At 38.1% G+C, this 17,262-nt stretch overlaps 1 protein-coding gene across 1 annotated transcript in view; it reads right to left on the reverse strand.

Annotated features, from left to right (window-relative positions):
* Window positions 1-213: 213 nt before the first annotated feature.
* Window positions 214-17,262, reverse strand: part of PRRG1 (proline rich and Gla domain 1) — a 94,321-nt gene continuing 77,272 nt past the window's right edge. The window contains exon 4 of the mRNA XM_024557568.3: window positions 214-4,349. Coding sequence (XP_024413336.1) covers window positions 3,864-4,349 — 486 coding nt within the window. The 3' untranslated portion in view covers window positions 214-3,863. The remainder of the gene's footprint in view (window positions 4,350-17,262) is intronic.

Below are 17,262 nucleotides of genomic sequence, written 5' to 3' on the forward strand. Positions count from 1 at the left end.
TCCCATTTTGTGTCATACCAGTGTCATTCAAAAGCAGTACAGAAAGTTATTTCTTATTGATATCACCCTGAGGTGGTCACCAGATAATTTCTGATTTCCTTACTGAGCAATAGTCCCAACATTCATAAGAAAAAAAGAAACATAATTTACCTTGTTAAAAAGACCATAATTAGTAAGGTTTTATGTAGCATGTTTATTAACTAATCATAATAAAGTTAAGACATGGTAGAAGAAATCTCTTGGGTTTAAAAATAGCTTTATTTAGCATACCAAAAACATAGAAACATAAGAAAAACCTTACCTAGTATAAACATAAAAATAGTTAAATACCATAATTTAATGTAAACCAGGTGTTTCAAAATGTGAAATATTATAATAAAATACATGCTATTTACACAGAACCAAGTTAAAGCAACCTCCAGATCATCAATCTTGAAGTCATAATTAACAATGAATCAAACACAGTATCAGTATTTGTACTATTCAGTAGAAAAAAGAAATCATTTAATTTATTTTAAACAGATACAATTCATCGTGGCATTCAAAGCAGGGAGGCAGATCGTGCCAGTTCTAGGATTCCAGACACCAGCACCGCATGTGGAGGTTTAGAAACCATTCCTTTGGAAGACCTACCAGTAAGCCCGTTTTTCATTTAAATACAAACTGGTTGATTCAATTTAGTTACTGCTTAAGAAAGGTACTAAATATATCTGCAAAAATAAACCTTTATTGAAAATGACCAAAGGTGAGTGTAATATCAGTCAGGTAAGAAAGGCAAAAACATAAAAATATATATTGTTCCAGACAAGCCCCTTTAATTATAACAAATGTTAAGAAATTCAGTTTATAAAACCAGATGGGGTAGCAAAGGGTTTTTAAAAATGGAAAACCCAAAGCAAAATCAAACCACACCGAACAAACAAAGCTAAGAGAATGCTTCTTGAAGAAAGTGGCATTTTATTTATCCTGTCATCACGACACCAATGCTGCCAGGAGACCTGGGGCTGATGCCAGTTACCGCTGTGGAGTAGAGTGCTTTCTTTGACTAACCATCTAAAAAGCTATGGTCACTGGTCAGTTTAAGCATCTGGCTTTTGCTTCAAGGATCAACATTCATTCATATACTGCAATTCAGGTATCTCTAAGAGACAGCATTAAATCCATTATCAGGACTTTAAAATGTAAAATAAAGTTGCAAGAATACATACTTAGTAATGTTCTGTTCTGCTCCTCTGTCTAATCTTGCAATTCTCAAACTTCTGGCCTCCAGACCTCCTTATCCTCTTAAAATTCATTGGGGATCTGGATGCCAAAGAGCTTTTGTTTCTGGAGTTGACACCTATCCATGTTTGCCACATTAGAAAATGAAACTAAAAACTGATAAAAAGTATTTATACATTTAAAAATTAAAAGTCCATTACATGTTAACATAAGTAACATTTTTAAGAAAATAGCTATATTTTCCAAAGCAGAAAAAAGATCTGTGGGAAGAGGGCATTGTTTTAATTTTCAACTATTTCGAGAGAGAGCATTAGAGTGACAAGACAAGTAATGTCCGTGTTATTATGAAAATAGTTGTGAGCTCACAGATACCCTGAAATCAGACTTTGAAGGACTCCCAGGAGCTCATGGGCCACACTTTGGAAAACCGCTGGTTTAATCTAAGGCCTAATATGAATGACCTAAAAAACTCTACACAAAAGGAGCCTTAATTTTCATTTTAAAATAAACCAAAATATCCACACATACACACAGAAGTCACTGTAGCAAACACTTCCACTTTCAGCTTCCACTAGAAGCCAAGATCACCATGTATTCATGGCCAAATTCAAAACAATATTGTCATATATGCTGAGACCAGGTCAAGATGAATTCATTTTTAGCCCACGAAAGCTAAAAAACCTATTAACTAAATACACATGTTTTAGATATCTTTCTAACATTTGCTTAATCCTGCTTGTGCTGAGCTGGCTATGGTCTTTAAGTTGGGACAGCTTTGGTATATACCAGAGAATAACAGTTTAACTAATAGCCCTCACACTCAGATTAGGAACGTGTTACCAATTTATGGAGCAGTCTCCTCTCTTTCTCACTATGTGAAAGTTCTGATAAACTTTAGGGAAAGAGAGGGAGAAAATTATCCCTCAAGCACAATAAAAACAATGCTATGATCTTACACTTAGATGACTCTTCGCATCTCACAAATAGCTTTCATGTGCACCATCTATCTCATTAGATTCTTTGAAGCCACTGGAGAAAGGCAGGACAAATAATTTTACTGCAGTTTCAGAGTTAAGGAATTTGAGGATCAGATATGGGTGTTTCCCAACATACCATGGCACGTATGTTGCAAAAAGGGATTAGAATTCATGTCATTTCAGTCCTAGTTTAAGATTTTCCTCAGCATTCCCTCTCCCTTTGGTTCCAGGGCAAGATTGAGGGAGGGGCCGGTGGGGATGGACATGGAGGCAGCAGTATATGACACTTCTGAAACCTGCATTCTGTGGCCTCATCCACCCTTTTACCTGCCACCGAGGAGGCTTGGGAGTAGCAGACACATCTCCCTGACCGATAGAATGAATTTTCCACCAGTACATACATTATGGAATTTCATATGAAAACAACTGTCTTACTTTGTCTTTCTGAGCTAGTTTGTGTTGGCAGTTCATTCACAGCCTGTTCACTCTGCTCCAAGGGAAAAGTAAAAATCCCGCAGTTTAAAAAAATCTGATGAAAATACAAAATGAAATAGCAACAACAATGCTTCAATGCTCTACGAAGTTATTAGAGTGAGATTTATTGTGCACCTGGCACAACACACTTAGCAATCTTCCCCCACAAACTGGAGAGCAATACGAAAATCACAGTTTTTAATTTAATGGCAAATTGCCTCAATCATCTTGAGACAAAGAGTTCAGTCTATACAAAAACATTAAGAAAATAATTTCCATAATCTCAACTAATTTCTTAGGTGCCTAAAGATTCTGTGGTGGTAGGAGAGGGAGTAGACAGTAGAGTAAAATGCAATGAAACAGCCAGAAGAAAATAATTAGTGTCCGCAAAGAGCAAAGGAGAAGTCTTTATCTATTCACTGTCGTTAATACCTATATTTACTTTAGAAATTATTATGCAGGCAGGAAATCCTCTCCACCAAGATGTTACTACACATAGCATGAGACACTCAGAGATAGTAAGCAAATACTGTTTAATTGGGGGTGGGACAGTCAACAACAAAAATCTCTCCTATAAAACGAGCCAGATGCCACTAAGGACCAGTAATTTCCTTGCTATACACTATGAGCACGTTATTGTTTACTGTGCCGTCCCTCTGTCTTTGAGATGTTCTACATGCATTTTTTTCCTTTCAAGGTAGTTGAAGAAAAAATTTAACAAAAGCCAGTAAGAATTAGAAAACATGCTGAGTTCACCTCATTTTCAAAATTTAACAGCATATTGCTATCTGCTACACAAATTGGTGCCCCCCCCCCAATTTTGGTGAGTGACATTCTCTTTACAGGTGATTTCGACAAAAGTTAATAGCTTTTTAAGACAGTTGCACATGTGCTGGGCTGATGTACACATATGTATATATACCTGACACACACATATATGTATAACTCATCACATCACATGAAGACCTCCACTGTTTTTCCCTCTTCATGTATTTCCATTAGCTACAATGAGCACAAATAATGATTTTATAGTAGGAAACGAAACTAATGAAAATCAAATCGGAAAATGTGAAGTGGTATGCTGTCAGAGTCCAATAAAATAGTCAATGCACATTTATGTAGTGGTAAAGTGCTAGAAAGTTCTTTCATTAGTATTCTAAAAATGATTATAGTAAAAAGAAGTTTGCAGTTTCATTTGATGGTGGTGACCACAGGCACCATAGCAATGGCATTGGCTGAGTTGGAGTTGATGATGTCCTCATACTCTGGGGGTGGGTCTAAATGAGGTTCTGTTCCACTCCTCTGAAGGTTCACCTGGCCAGTGGCTTCCTCATAGGTTGGTGGAGGATCGCAGTTGGACAGGCGAGTGGAGACAGAATCTGAACGCCCAACTACATATTCCAGAAAGCCTGGCGACATTCCACTGCTATCAAACACTTCATCTGGTGGGGGAGGTGGAGTAATAATATTAAGATGCTGAGGGAAAGGGATGTGACTTTCCGTCACTGTCTGTCTGCGAGTTTTGTTTCTTAGGAAGCATCTCCAGATTAGGAAAATGACAAGGAGGATAACAAAGAGGCCAAAGATTAACGGAAAGGTAAGGTAAAATTGAAACCAGTCACTTCCTCTGTTACTCTCTCCTTGTTGTGCTTTTGTATAGGTGTTCCAAAACTCTTTCTGAAAATAAAAGACAAAATAAATTGAAAATCAGTATGATCAAAACAGAAGAAATATCAAATGAACAAATGTCTTGGTTCTGTAACATAATGAACAAAAACCCCAAACCAGATTTATTGGTTTAAATGACCTACAGCCTACAGTTTTCATGACAAAAAATTACAAATAAATCATGGTGCTCACTCTGGGTCCTTCCTAAAATAGCACATGAGTCTTTTTCAAGACTTGGAGTTATTTATATTTTCAGCTATTACATTTTATTTTTTCACTTACAGAATTTTAAAAATCTTTCAATTACAGTTGACATACAATATTTTATTAGTTTCAGGTGTACAACACAGTGATTAGACATTTATATGACTTACAAAGTGATCACCCCAATAAGTCTAGTACAGATCCGACACCATACATAGTTATTACAATATTATTGGTTATACTCCCTATGTTGTACTTTACATACCTGTAACTGTTTTAATAACTGGCAGTTTGTACTTTTTAATCTCTTCACCTTTTTCACCCACCTCCCCCAACCCCCTCCCATCTGTAAATCATCAATTATTTCTCTGTATCCATGGGTATATTTGTTTTGTTTGTTCATTTATTTTGTTTTATAGATTCCACATATAAGTGAGATCATGTGGTATTTGTCTTTCTCTGACTTATTTCACTTAGCATAATATCCTCTAGGTCCATCCATACTATCGCAAATGGCAAGATTTCTTTCTCTTTTTTTTATTGCTGAGTAACAGTCCACTGTATATGTATATCAACTCCTCTATCCATTCGTCCATCGATGGACATTTATGATGCTTCCATATCTTGGCTGTTGTAAATGATGGTGCAATGAACATAAGTGTATAGATGTCATTTTAAATTAGTGTTTTGGATTTCTTTGGCTAAACATCCAGAAGTGGATTTCCTACGCTATATGGTAGTTCTATTCTTAAGTTACTGAGGATTCTCCATACTATTTTCCATAGCGGCTATAATAATTTACATTCCTATCATCAGTGTCATGAGGGTCTCCTTTTCTCCACTTGTTGTTTCTTGTCATTTTGACGGCAGCCATTCTAACAGGTGTGAGGTGATATCACACTGTGCTTTTCATTTGCATTTCCTAGTAACTGGTAATAGTGACTCTTTTTACCTGCCTGTCAGCCATGTGTATGTCTTCTTTGTAAATATGTCTATTCAGATCCTTTGCTCATTTTCTAGTTGTTGAAATGCATGAGTTTTTAAAATATATTTTGGATATTAGCCCCTTATTGGATGTATGATTTGCAGATTATCTTTTCCCATTTGCTATATTGCCTTCTCATTTTATTGGTGGTTTCCTTTGCTGTGCAGAAGCTGTTTAATTTTATGTAGTCCCATTTATATTGGCTTTTGTTTCCCTTGCTATAAGAGTAAAATCCCCAAAATATAGCTGAGACCAATGTCAAGAAGCTTATTGACTATGTTTTCTTCTGTGTATTTTACGTTTTGGGTCTTCTGTTCAAGTCGACACTATGCATTAAGTTCCAGCCAAGATGGAGGCATAGGTAGAACCCTTTGCTTCCTTGCACAACCAAAAGGAGGATAACAACTAATCCAAAATCAGTAAACAACCAGAAGTGCCAGAAAATCAAACTGCATGGAACTCTGACAACTAAGGAATTAAAGAAACAGTCAAACAGAACAACCAGCAGAGTAAGAACCCACAGCAAGAAGGCGGATAGCACGGAGTGGGGGGGCTGGCTGAAGGCGAAACTGAGACTCCGATTGACTGTGGACTAGTGTTTGCCACAGTGAGGGAAACTCCCAGACTCACACAAGAGTTCATTGAAAAGTGGGCTAGAGACCAGCAGCCAAGCTGCATTGTTCCCTCTCTGGCCCCTCCCCCACAGGCAGCACTGCAAAGAGGGTTGCCCTGCCCTGGTGAATATGTAAGGCCCTGCCCCCTTATAACTTATCAGGTGTGCCAAGACAAACAAATACGGCCCAAGTTAAGGAACAGAGCAAAACTTCAGAAAGAGAGCTAAACGACGAGGAGATAGCCAAACTATCAGATGGAGAGTTTAAAGCCCTGGTAATCAAAATGCTTACAGAACTGATTGAACTCAGTTGCAAAATGAAAGATACCCAAAATGAAATAAAGCAAAATATTCAGGGAACTACCAGTGACAGGAAGGAAACCAGGACTCAAAGCAACAATTTGGAACAAAAGGGAAAAATAAACATCCAACCAGAACAGAATGAAGAAACAGGAATTCAAAAAAATGGAAGAGACTTATGAACCTCTGGGACAACCTGAAACGTTCCAATATCCGAATCATAGGGGTGCCAGAAGGAGAACAGCAAGAAATTGAAAACTTATTTGAACAAATAACGAAGGAAAACTTCCCCAATCTGGTAAAGGAAATAGACTTCCAGGAAGTCCTGGAAGCTCAGAAAGTCCCAGAGAAGTTGGACCCAAAGAGGAACACACCAAGGCACATCACCATTAAGTTACCCAAGATTAAAGATAAAGAGAGAATCTTAAAAGCAGCAAGAGGAAAGGAGTCAGTTGTCTACAAAAGAGTTCCCATAAGATTGTGAGCTGATTTCTCAAAATAAACCTTGCAGGCAAGAAGGGGCTGGAAAGAAGTATTTGAAGTCATGAAAGGCAAGGACCTACATCTAAGATTACTGTATCCAGCAAAGCTTTCATTTAGAATGGAAGGACAGATAAAGTGCTTCCCAGATAAGGTCAAGTTAAAGGAATTTATCATCACCAAGCTATTATGATATGAAATGTTAAAGGGACTTACCTAAGGAAAAGATCAAACATTAAAATGACAACAAACTCACAACTATCAACAAATGAACCTAAGAGAAAAGAAAAACAACGAAAACAAAAACTAAGCAAACAAGTAGACTAGGAACAGAATCAAAGAAATGGACATCACATAGAGGGATTTCAGTGGGGAGGGGGAGGGAGGAATAGAGGGGAAAAGGTACAGGGAAGAAGAAGCATAATTGGTAGGCATAAAATAGACAGGGAGAAATTAAAAAAAATGGTATAGGAAACAGAGAACTCAAAAAACTTATATGTACAACCCATGGCCATGAACTAAGGGGAGGGAATGCAAGAGGGTTGGAGGGTGCAGGGCAGAGGGGGGATTAAGGGGGTAAAATTGGGAAACCTGTAATAGCATAATCAATAAAAAATACATAAAAAACACTATGTATTAAAAAGACTTTCCTTTCTCCATTGTATGTTTTTTAAAAATTATTTTGTTGTTGTTCAATTACAGTTGTCTGCTCTTGACTACTTTATTGTAAATTGTCCATATAAGCATGGGTTTATTTCTGGGTTCTCAATTCTGTTCCATTGATTGCTCATTGTGTCTGTTATTCTGTCAATACCACACTATTTTGGTTATTGTAGCTTTGTAGTATAGTCTGAAATTAGGGAGTGTGATACCTCTGGCTTTGTTCTATTTTTCAATTGCTTTGGGTATTCAAGGTCTTTTATAGTTCCATAATATTTTAGGATTTTTTGGTTCTATTTCTGTGAAAAATACCACTGGGATTTTAATAGGGATTACATTGAATTTATAGATTATAAGGATTATGAACATTTTAACAATATTAATTCTTCCAATCTATGAGCACTGGTCATCTTTCCATTTCTTTGTCTTTCTTAATTTCTTTCAACAATCTCTTACAGTTTTCAGTGTACAGGTCTTTCACCTCCTTGGTTAAATTTATTCCTAGGGCCCTCAGTGGACTGAGCACCAGCCTGCAAACCAAAGGGTCACTGGTTTGATTCCCAGTCAGGGCCATGCCTGGGTTGCAGGCCAGGTCCCCAGTAGGGGGTGTGCAAGAGGCAACCACACATTGATGTTTCTCTCCCTCCCCTCTGCCTAAAAATGAATAAATTCTTTAAAAAAAAGAAAAAAAATATTTAAAAAATTATTCCTAGGTATTTTACTTTTTTTGATGCAATTGCAAATGGGTTTGTTTTAATTTTTCTTTCTAATTTTTCACTTTAGTATATACAAACATCAGATGTATACTGATTTACCACATTAGTTCATTATTTCTAATAGTTTTTTGGTGGAGTCTTTAGGGTTTTCTATAAGTAAAATCATGTCATCTGCAAATAGTGACAGCTTTACTTCTTCTTTTCTAACTTGGATGCGTTTTATTTCTATTTCTCACCTGACTGCTCTATCTGAAACTTCCAATACTATGTTGAGTAATAATGGTGAGAGTGGGTATCTTTGTTTTGTGCATGATATTAGATGAAAAACTTTGTTTTTCACTATTAAGTATGATACTAGCTGTGGGTTTGTCATATAGGACATTTATTTTGTTTAGGTACTTTACTGTACACCCATTTATTGAGAATTTGTATCATAAACTCATGTTGAATTGTTCAAATGCTTTTACTGCATCTACTAAGATGATCATATGATTTTTATACTTCATTTTGTTAAAGTGGTGTGTTACATTGATTGGTTTGAAGATGTTAAACCATCCTTGCATCCCTGGACTAAATTCCACAAGGTCATATTTTGTTGAGATTTTTTACATATGTGTTCATCAGGGATATTGGCCGTAATTTCGTGTGTGTGTGTGTGTGTTCCTTGTCTGGTTTTAGTGTCAGAGTAATGTTGTTCTCCTGAAATGAATTAGGAAGCATTCCCTCCTGTACAGTTTTTTGGAAGAGTTTGAGAAGGATAGGTATTAAATCTTCTTTGAATGCCTGATAGAATTCACCACTGAAGCCATGTGGTCTTGGACTGTTGTTATTTGGGAGTTTTTTGATTACTGTTTCAACTTTGGAAAGTTGTAGGACTCTAAAAATTTATCCTTTTACTTTAGATTTATAATTTGTTGCTATACATCTGTTTATAATAGTGTCTTATGATCCTTTGCATTTCTGTGATAGTTACTGTAACTTCTCTTTTGTTTCTGATTTTAGTTACTTGAGGCCTGTCTTTTTTTTCTTAGTGAGTCTAGTTAAAGGTTTATCAACCTAATCTTTTCAGAATACAACCCCTTAGATTCATTTATATTTTCTACTGTCTTTTTGGTGTCTATTTTATTTATTTCCACTCTGATTTTTATTATTTCTTTCCTTCTACAGACTTTGAACTTCATTTATTCTTTTTTTCTAGTTTCTTAAGATGTAAGGTTAGATTGTTTACTTGAGATTTTTCTTGTTTTCTTGAGGTAGGCCTGTATCATTATAAGCTTCCCTCTTGGTACTGCTTTTCCTGCATCTCATACATTGGTATTTCATAATTTCATTTCTATTTGTCTCCATATATTTTTAAATTTTCTTCTCTGATATTTTTGTTGACCTGCTAAATTGTTTAGTAGCATGTTCTTTAATCTCCACATATTTTTTCATTTTTCCAGTTTTCTTCTCATAGTTCATTTCTAGCTACACACTATTATGGTCAGAAAACATGCTTGATATGATCTCATTCTTCTTAAATTTGTTGAGACTTGTTTTGTGTCTTGATATCTGGTCTGTCCTTGAGAAAGTTCTGTATGCACTTGAGAAGACTGTGTATTCTGTTGCTTTTAGAGGGAATATTCTGTATATATCTATTAGGTACCTCTGTTCTAATTACCACTTAAGGCCACTGTTTCTTTGTTGACTTTGGGTCTATCAGGGGTGTCCCACCTTTTGGTGTCTCTGTGTCACACTAGAAGAAGAAGAGTTGTCTTGGGCCACACATTAAACACATTGCAACATGTAATCACACACACAAAAATCTCTTAATGTTTTAAGTAAATTTACGATTTTGTGCTGGGCCGCAGGTTGGACACCCCTGAAGATGATGTACCCACTGATGTAAGTGGGGTTTTAAAGTCCCCCTATTATTATTGTGTTGCTGTGAATTTCTTCCTTTAGGTATGTTAATAGATGCTTTGCCTATTTTGGTGGTCCTATTTTGGGTATATACATAATGATAAATATTAGGTGTTGTTGATGGATTGTCCCCTTTATCATTATATAATGCCCACCACTGAGAACCAAGATGGCAGCATAGGTAGACACACCGCGCCTCCTCGCACAACCAGAACTGATGGAAAATCGAACGGGAAGGAAGTCCGACACCAAGGAAATAAAAAATAAACATTCATCCAGACCGGTAGGAGGGGCAGAGACGGGCAGCCAGGGCAGAGAGGACTCGAGTTGCAGAGGACTCGAGTTGCCCGTGGCGGGACCGAGACTGGCCGAGTGTGGGACGAACGGGGCAGGCAGTCTGACCACTAGCAGACCCTGTGGCCCCACATTTGCGCACAGATAAACCGAGAGGGCCGGACTCAGAGTGGCAGAGAACGGGGCAGGCAGAGCGGCGGGTAGCACCCCGTGACCCCACATTTGAGCACAGATAAACCGGACAAACAGTGGGGAGCAAAGCAGACCGCGCAACCCAGGGCTCCAGCGCGGAGAAATAAAGCCTCAAACCTCTGATTGAAAACGCCCATGGGGGTTGGGGCGGCAGTAGGAGAGACTCCCAGCCTCACAGGAGAGGTCGTTGGAGAGACCCACAGGGGCCTAGAGCGTACACAAGCCCACCCACTCAGGAACCAGCACCAGAGGGCCCCAGTTTGATTGTGGGTAGCGGAGTGAAAGATTGAAATCCAGAGAAGTGAAGCGGGCGCCATTGCTCCCTCTCGGCCCCTCCCCCACGTACAGCGTCACAGCGCAGCAACCAGCGTTACCCTGCCCCGGTGAACACCTAAGGCTCCGCCCCTTTAAGTAACAGAAGCGCTAAGACAAAAAGAAACAAAAAATGGCCCAAATGACAGAACACTTCAAAGCTCCAGAAATAATACAACTAAGCGAGGAAGAGATAGCCAACCTATCGGATGCACAGTTCAAAACACTGGTTATCAAGATGCTCACAGAATTGGTTGAATCTGTTTGAAAAGTAGATGAAAAAATGAAGCCTATGCTAAGAGAAACAAAGGAAAATGTACAGGGAACCAATAGTGATGCGAAGGAAACTGGGACTCAAATCAACGGTGTGGACCAGAAGAAAGAAAGAAACATCCAACCAGAAAAGAATGAAGAAACAAGAATTCGGAAAAATGAGGAGAGGCTTAGGAACCTCCAGGACATCTCGAAACGTTCCAACATCCGAATTATAGGGGTGCCAGAAGGAGAAGAGGAAGAACAAAAAATTGAAAACTTATTTGAATAAATAATGAAGGAGAACTTCCCTCATCTGGCAAAGGAAATAGACTTCCAGGAAGTCCAGGAAGCTCAGAGAGTCCCAAAGAAGCTGCACCCAAGGAGGAACACATCAAGGCACATCATAATTACATTACCCAAGATTAAACACAAGGACCTACATCCAAGATTACTGTATCCAGCAAAGCTATCATTTAGAATGGAAGGGAAGATGAAGTGCTTCTCAGATAAGGTCAAGTTAAAGAAGTTCATCATCACCAAGTCCTTATTATATGAAATGTTAAAGGGACTTACCTAAGAAAAAGAAGATAAAAAATAGGAACAGTAAAAATGACAGCAAACTCACAGTTATTAACGACCACACCTAAAACAAAAACAAGAGCAAACTAGGCAAACAACTAGAACAGGAACAGAACCATAGAGATGGAGATCACATGGAGGGTTGTCAATAGGGGAGTGGGAGGGGGAGAGGGGGGGATAGGTACAGAGAATAAGTGGCATAGATGATAGGTGGAAAATAGACAGGGGGAGGGTAAGAATAGTGTAGGAAATGTAGAAGCCAAAGAACTTATAAGTATGACCCATGGACATGAATTATAGGGGGGGAATTTGGGAGGGAGGGGGTGGGCAGGATGGAGTGGAGTGAGGGGGGGGAAATGGGACAACTGTAATAGCATAATCAATAAATATATTTAAAAAAATAATGCCCACCACTGGCTCTTGTTACCATTTTTGGCTGAAGTCTGTTGACTACTGTTTGCTTGGAGTATCACCTCCCACCCTTTGTTTTGAGCCTATGCTTAACTCTAGAGCTCAGATGAGTTTCCTGAGGCAGCATGTAGTAGGGTCTTATTTTTTAATCCATCTAGCCACTCTGTGACTTTGATTGGTGAGTTCCTTCAACTTGCCTTGAGGGTAATTATTGATATATGAGGGCTTACTCCTGCCATTTTATCTTTTGTTTCATTTGCTCTATATCTCCATTGTTTTTTTTTTCTTGTGTTTCTTCCTGCCATTTTAATGTGATTTTCTATGATATTTTTCTGTTCCCCTCCTTTTCTTTTTTTTTTTTTTTTTTGATCTCAGCTCTAGATCTTCGTTTTGTGGTTACCATGTGTTATGTATAAAATGTCCCATAGATGAAATAGTCCTTTTTCTGCTGATAGCATCTTATATTCATTTACCTATGCAGCTCTGTCCTTTTCTTCTATCCCTTTTATGTTTTTTTTCTTATCAAATTGTCATGAGTTCTTTAACAAACTGAAGTAGCTATAGTTATTTTTAATGTGTTTTTTCCTTTAACCTTTATGTTAAACCTTAGTGATTAACACTATTCTGAAGTAGCTTTGCAGGTCTCTGATCCTCTCTATTATATTAATCCAAGTTTCGTGTACTTTTGCTTTTCCATTTCAGGTGCAAGAGGTACTTTCAACATTTCTTGCAAGGCAGGTCTAGCAGTAGTGTACTCCCTCAGTTTTTGTTTGTCATAGAAAGCCTTTATTCCTCCTTCATATCTGAAGGATAACTTTGCTGGATATTCCTAGCTGGTGGTTTTAAACTTTCAATAGTTTGAATATGCCATCTCTTTTTTCCTGGCCTATAGAGTTTCTGCTGAGAAATCTGCTGATAACCTAACGGGGGTACCTTTATAGGTTACTCAGTTTTTACCCTGGTTCCCTTTAAAATTCTTTATCATTGACTTTTGACAATTTTAATATAATGTGTCTTGGAAGTCTTTTTACATTGAGGTAATTGGATGTTCTGTTAGCTATTATTTCTTTAAATAAGCTCTCTGCCTCCTTTCCCCTCCTCCTTCTGGGATACCCATCTTCCTTATGTTGTTTTTCCTAATGGAATTGGATACTCCTCTTAGAGTTTCTTCATATTTTTAAGATGTTAGTTCTCTCTTCTCTTCTACCTGAATCATTTCTAGATTTCTAATTTCGAGTTCCCTTATTCTTTTCTTCCATATGGTGAGCTCTATGCCCATTGCTTTCTAATAATGCTTCATCTCATTTCTTGAGTTCTTCAGCTCCATAATTTCTATTTGGTTCATTTTCAGAGTTTCAATCTATTTGGCAAAGTAATTCTTGTGTTCATTAATTTTATTCCAGATTTCATTGAACTGTCTTTCTGAATTTTTTATAGTATGTTCAGTTTCCTCATGACAACTATTTTGAGTTATCTGTCAGATTGCAAACTCCTATGACTTTAAATTTAGTTTCTGGAGAATTGTCAATTTCTTTTGGTTGTACCATATCACTGTACTTTTTCATGGTGCTTGATGAATTGTTCCTCTTCTAGCACATCTGAAGTAGTGAACACCTTTCTGAGTTGACTGTAGCTATATTTGAGAGCTAGCACTTTCCACCCAACACTGCTTTTGCCATTGGCATTGCAGGTGCCCTCGTTGCTGCTTGTGTCTCTGAGGTTGCTGAAGCTTTGCTGCTGTTGGTGTCACAGGGTTGTGTGTGCCACCATTGTTCCTGGAGATTCAGGTCATAACCACAGCTGTTACTATGGGCACCAGGGTCTTGGTTGCAGCCCCTACTGCTGGGACAGTTGAGGTTGTAGGCACTGCCATTATGGGGTGGTACCTGGGTTGCAGGCACTGCCATGATTCCTAGCACCTCAGGTCACAGGTATTGCTGCTGCCGCCAAGGCTTCCATGTTCTTAGATGCAGCCCCTGCTGCTAGGAAAGGCTGATGTTGTAGTCACCACCACCAATGGAGGGGGAGAATAGATCTTAGGTGCTGCCGTGGTTCTTGGAGCCTCCAGCCATGGGTTCTGCCAGTGCTGTTCATCTGGTTCCATCCCCTTCATGAGGTCCAATCTGCCCACTTTCAGATGTATGATCTCTCGGGCACCCTGGTGCAGAGGATCCCGTGTTAAGCTATGGATGTCCTACTGGTTGTAATTTAAAGGCAAGAAACAAAGGAAATGAACTTCTCCTTGATACTGACATTACTCTGGGGAATAAAATTTTTAAACATATGCTAATGGAGACCTACTCAATTTTCTTTTATCTGCAGATGGAGATTTCTCCTATCACTTCCTAATCTTTCAGATCACCATCTGCTTTTTCCCCATGTAATCTCATCCATGAAAATGAGCAAGTATATGATTTCAAATAATTACATAATTCTAACTTTAGATAAACACATTAAAAAGTAGCTCTTTTATATTATCAACACCACCTTGGGATAATTAAGCACCAATAATGCACATGAAAATGATTTTATTTTCATGGTCGGCTGCATAATTCGATTGCTTTGGGTTATTTCGACATGCTGGAAATAAAAAATATTTTTATTTTTTAGACTAAAAGAAAATGACCACATTTTTCTTTTGCATGGCTAAAAAGAAAGCCTGGACCAAAAGGAATTATAACACCAGATTTTTACTTTGCCTATAGTAACTCGATCCACACTCAGTAATGAAGGTATAATCACTATTTCCACTTGCAGATGAGGAAATGGAGGCCCAGAGAGGTTACCTACTAATATACCCAAGGTCATTTAATACAAAAATGTTGGAGCTGGAATTTGAACCCAAGAGGCCTGGCATCTGAGCCAACCAAAAAGCATTCTGCCTTAATGTATAAGACATTTTGTACCTCTCTGGCTACTTTCCTAGAAAATTCAATCTGTCATGTTAAATTTTAGTCAAAAATGAGCTGGCTCAGTTTATAAATTAAATATTTTCAATTAAAGTAACATTGATCTGAAAGAAAGGTACTTACTGACAGATTTCTTTGGGAACCAGACTTACGTTGTTCTTTAGGTCAGAGAATCAGATGAAAATTGACTCGAAGTCAAGATTAATATAATTGTCATTCAAAAAAAACTCCAACTCATCTTATGTCTCTGCAAGCTATTTAAAAAGTTCTTTATCTTACTAAAGGCAGGCAAAAGATACTCAGGAAGAGCAAATGATTCTAAGACTTGATAAGGTAGTATTTTAGATGGAATGAAAATTTGTGTAATGAAGAAAAAAAAATCTCATTAAAAGTTCTCAGTAATTTTTAGATCAGGCTAAAATCATACAAATAATAAATGTAATCTGAATGTTCCAGAGAGGTCTGACAACTATTTGAGAGGGAAGAACTGCAAGAGGTAGATGTTTCATCACAGTAGATGAGTTTTAGAACAAAATTCAGTATGTGCAGGATTCTGTCACACAACATTAGTTGCTCTTTTATAAAATGTGTCTTTCTGTTTTGAATTTTCTCACTGCTGTTTATTAGAGTTTGAGTGACTCAAGGCCTGAAGGAGTACTCATTATTCAGACCAGATCTGAGAATGTCTTGCAGTCTTTGATGAACTAGCTCAGAACCCGCCCTGTGAAGTTTGGAAGTGGGTAATGTTCCCAGTTGTGTTGCTGAGGAGGGCCCAGCAGCGTTTATACCCAGTGCTCACATGGCTTCTCCCTTCCTTGAACAAGTATCACAGGAAAGGGAAGGAAAGGCTATCGGAGATGAGGGGAGAAATAAACACCACAATCCTAATTTGAAAAGCTGCCTAATTGAGAACAAGTTGGGAATTCCAGCAAGAGGTTGTCCAAAAATTTTAAGATTCTTTAACAGGATGGATGTTCTGGAGAAAATGGCTGGAGTGACACAAGTCACTTAACATCTTTGTGTTAGTATCTACAGAATAGGAATGTATAGATGTAACTTCTGAGTAAAAAGAAAAATAAAACATTTGTAAATTACTATACAAAAAGGAAGGCATTATTTTGATCACTGCCACTAGGGTACAGACAAGTTGCTAAGAAACAATATTTATGCTGAGTATTGCGCCAATTCAATTTAAAAAGCTATATAGCTAGGGGATGAAGAAGAGGGTATGGTTTCATGTGTTTAAAAAAAATTATGGAGACTATTACTTTGCAAGGTGGCACACAGCTTACATAAAGTAAAACCTCTATAATGTAGCTATAATTATTTGGAAAATGTTAAGGTTTGAATTCAGCATACTTGAGTGGGAAATTGATAGCTGTACTGGTGTAAGAGGCAGCAGGAGGACTATCAAATCCCAAAATATCCCTCATGACCACTATTAAAAATGACTGCTAAAAACTCATTCTTTCAGGGTTCTGGTATAAGACAGCAACCCTGAACCTAATTCCTCCCATGGACATACTGAATCTGCAGCTACATATGGAACAAATTCCTATGGAAAAAACCTAAGAATTACCTGAACAATTCCTACACATTGAGTGAAAGAAAAAAAAACACACATTGAAGCAGGCAGGAGAGGCTGAGACAAGATCTTGCCATAAATCCAAACTCTGGTGCAGTGACCCCCAATCAAGAGGGAACTCAAAACCATGAGCTTCTCCCTGAGGAGCACAGGATTTGAACCTCACATCAGGCACTGCAACTTTTAAGACCTGCCTCAGAGAGATGAGCCCCTAGAACATCTACCTTTGAAAGCCAATGGGGCTCACGTTCAGGAGATCCACAAAGTTACAGCAAACTGAGAAATGATTTTAAAGGGTTCATGTGAGCAGACTGGCCTAGCATAAGAAGCCAACTGAGAGGCACCCAGACTGTGTGAAAGGTTTACTTGCTTACCTTTGTGTATTAGCCAGAGGGGCAGGCATTTCATTTAACATGCATACAGGGGCTTACTGAAGTACTCTGAGGGATGGAGGACAGCGGCATCATCTCTGCGCTCTCCCTCTGCCTTGTTTCAGCTCATTGGTCTCTCCCAGATAGCAGCTTG

This window comes from Desmodus rotundus, chromosome X, assembly GCF_022682495.2.
Source record: "Desmodus rotundus isolate HL8 chromosome X, HLdesRot8A.1, whole genome shotgun sequence".
Classification (NCBI taxonomy): Eukaryota; Metazoa; Chordata; class Mammalia; order Chiroptera; family Phyllostomidae; genus Desmodus; species Desmodus rotundus.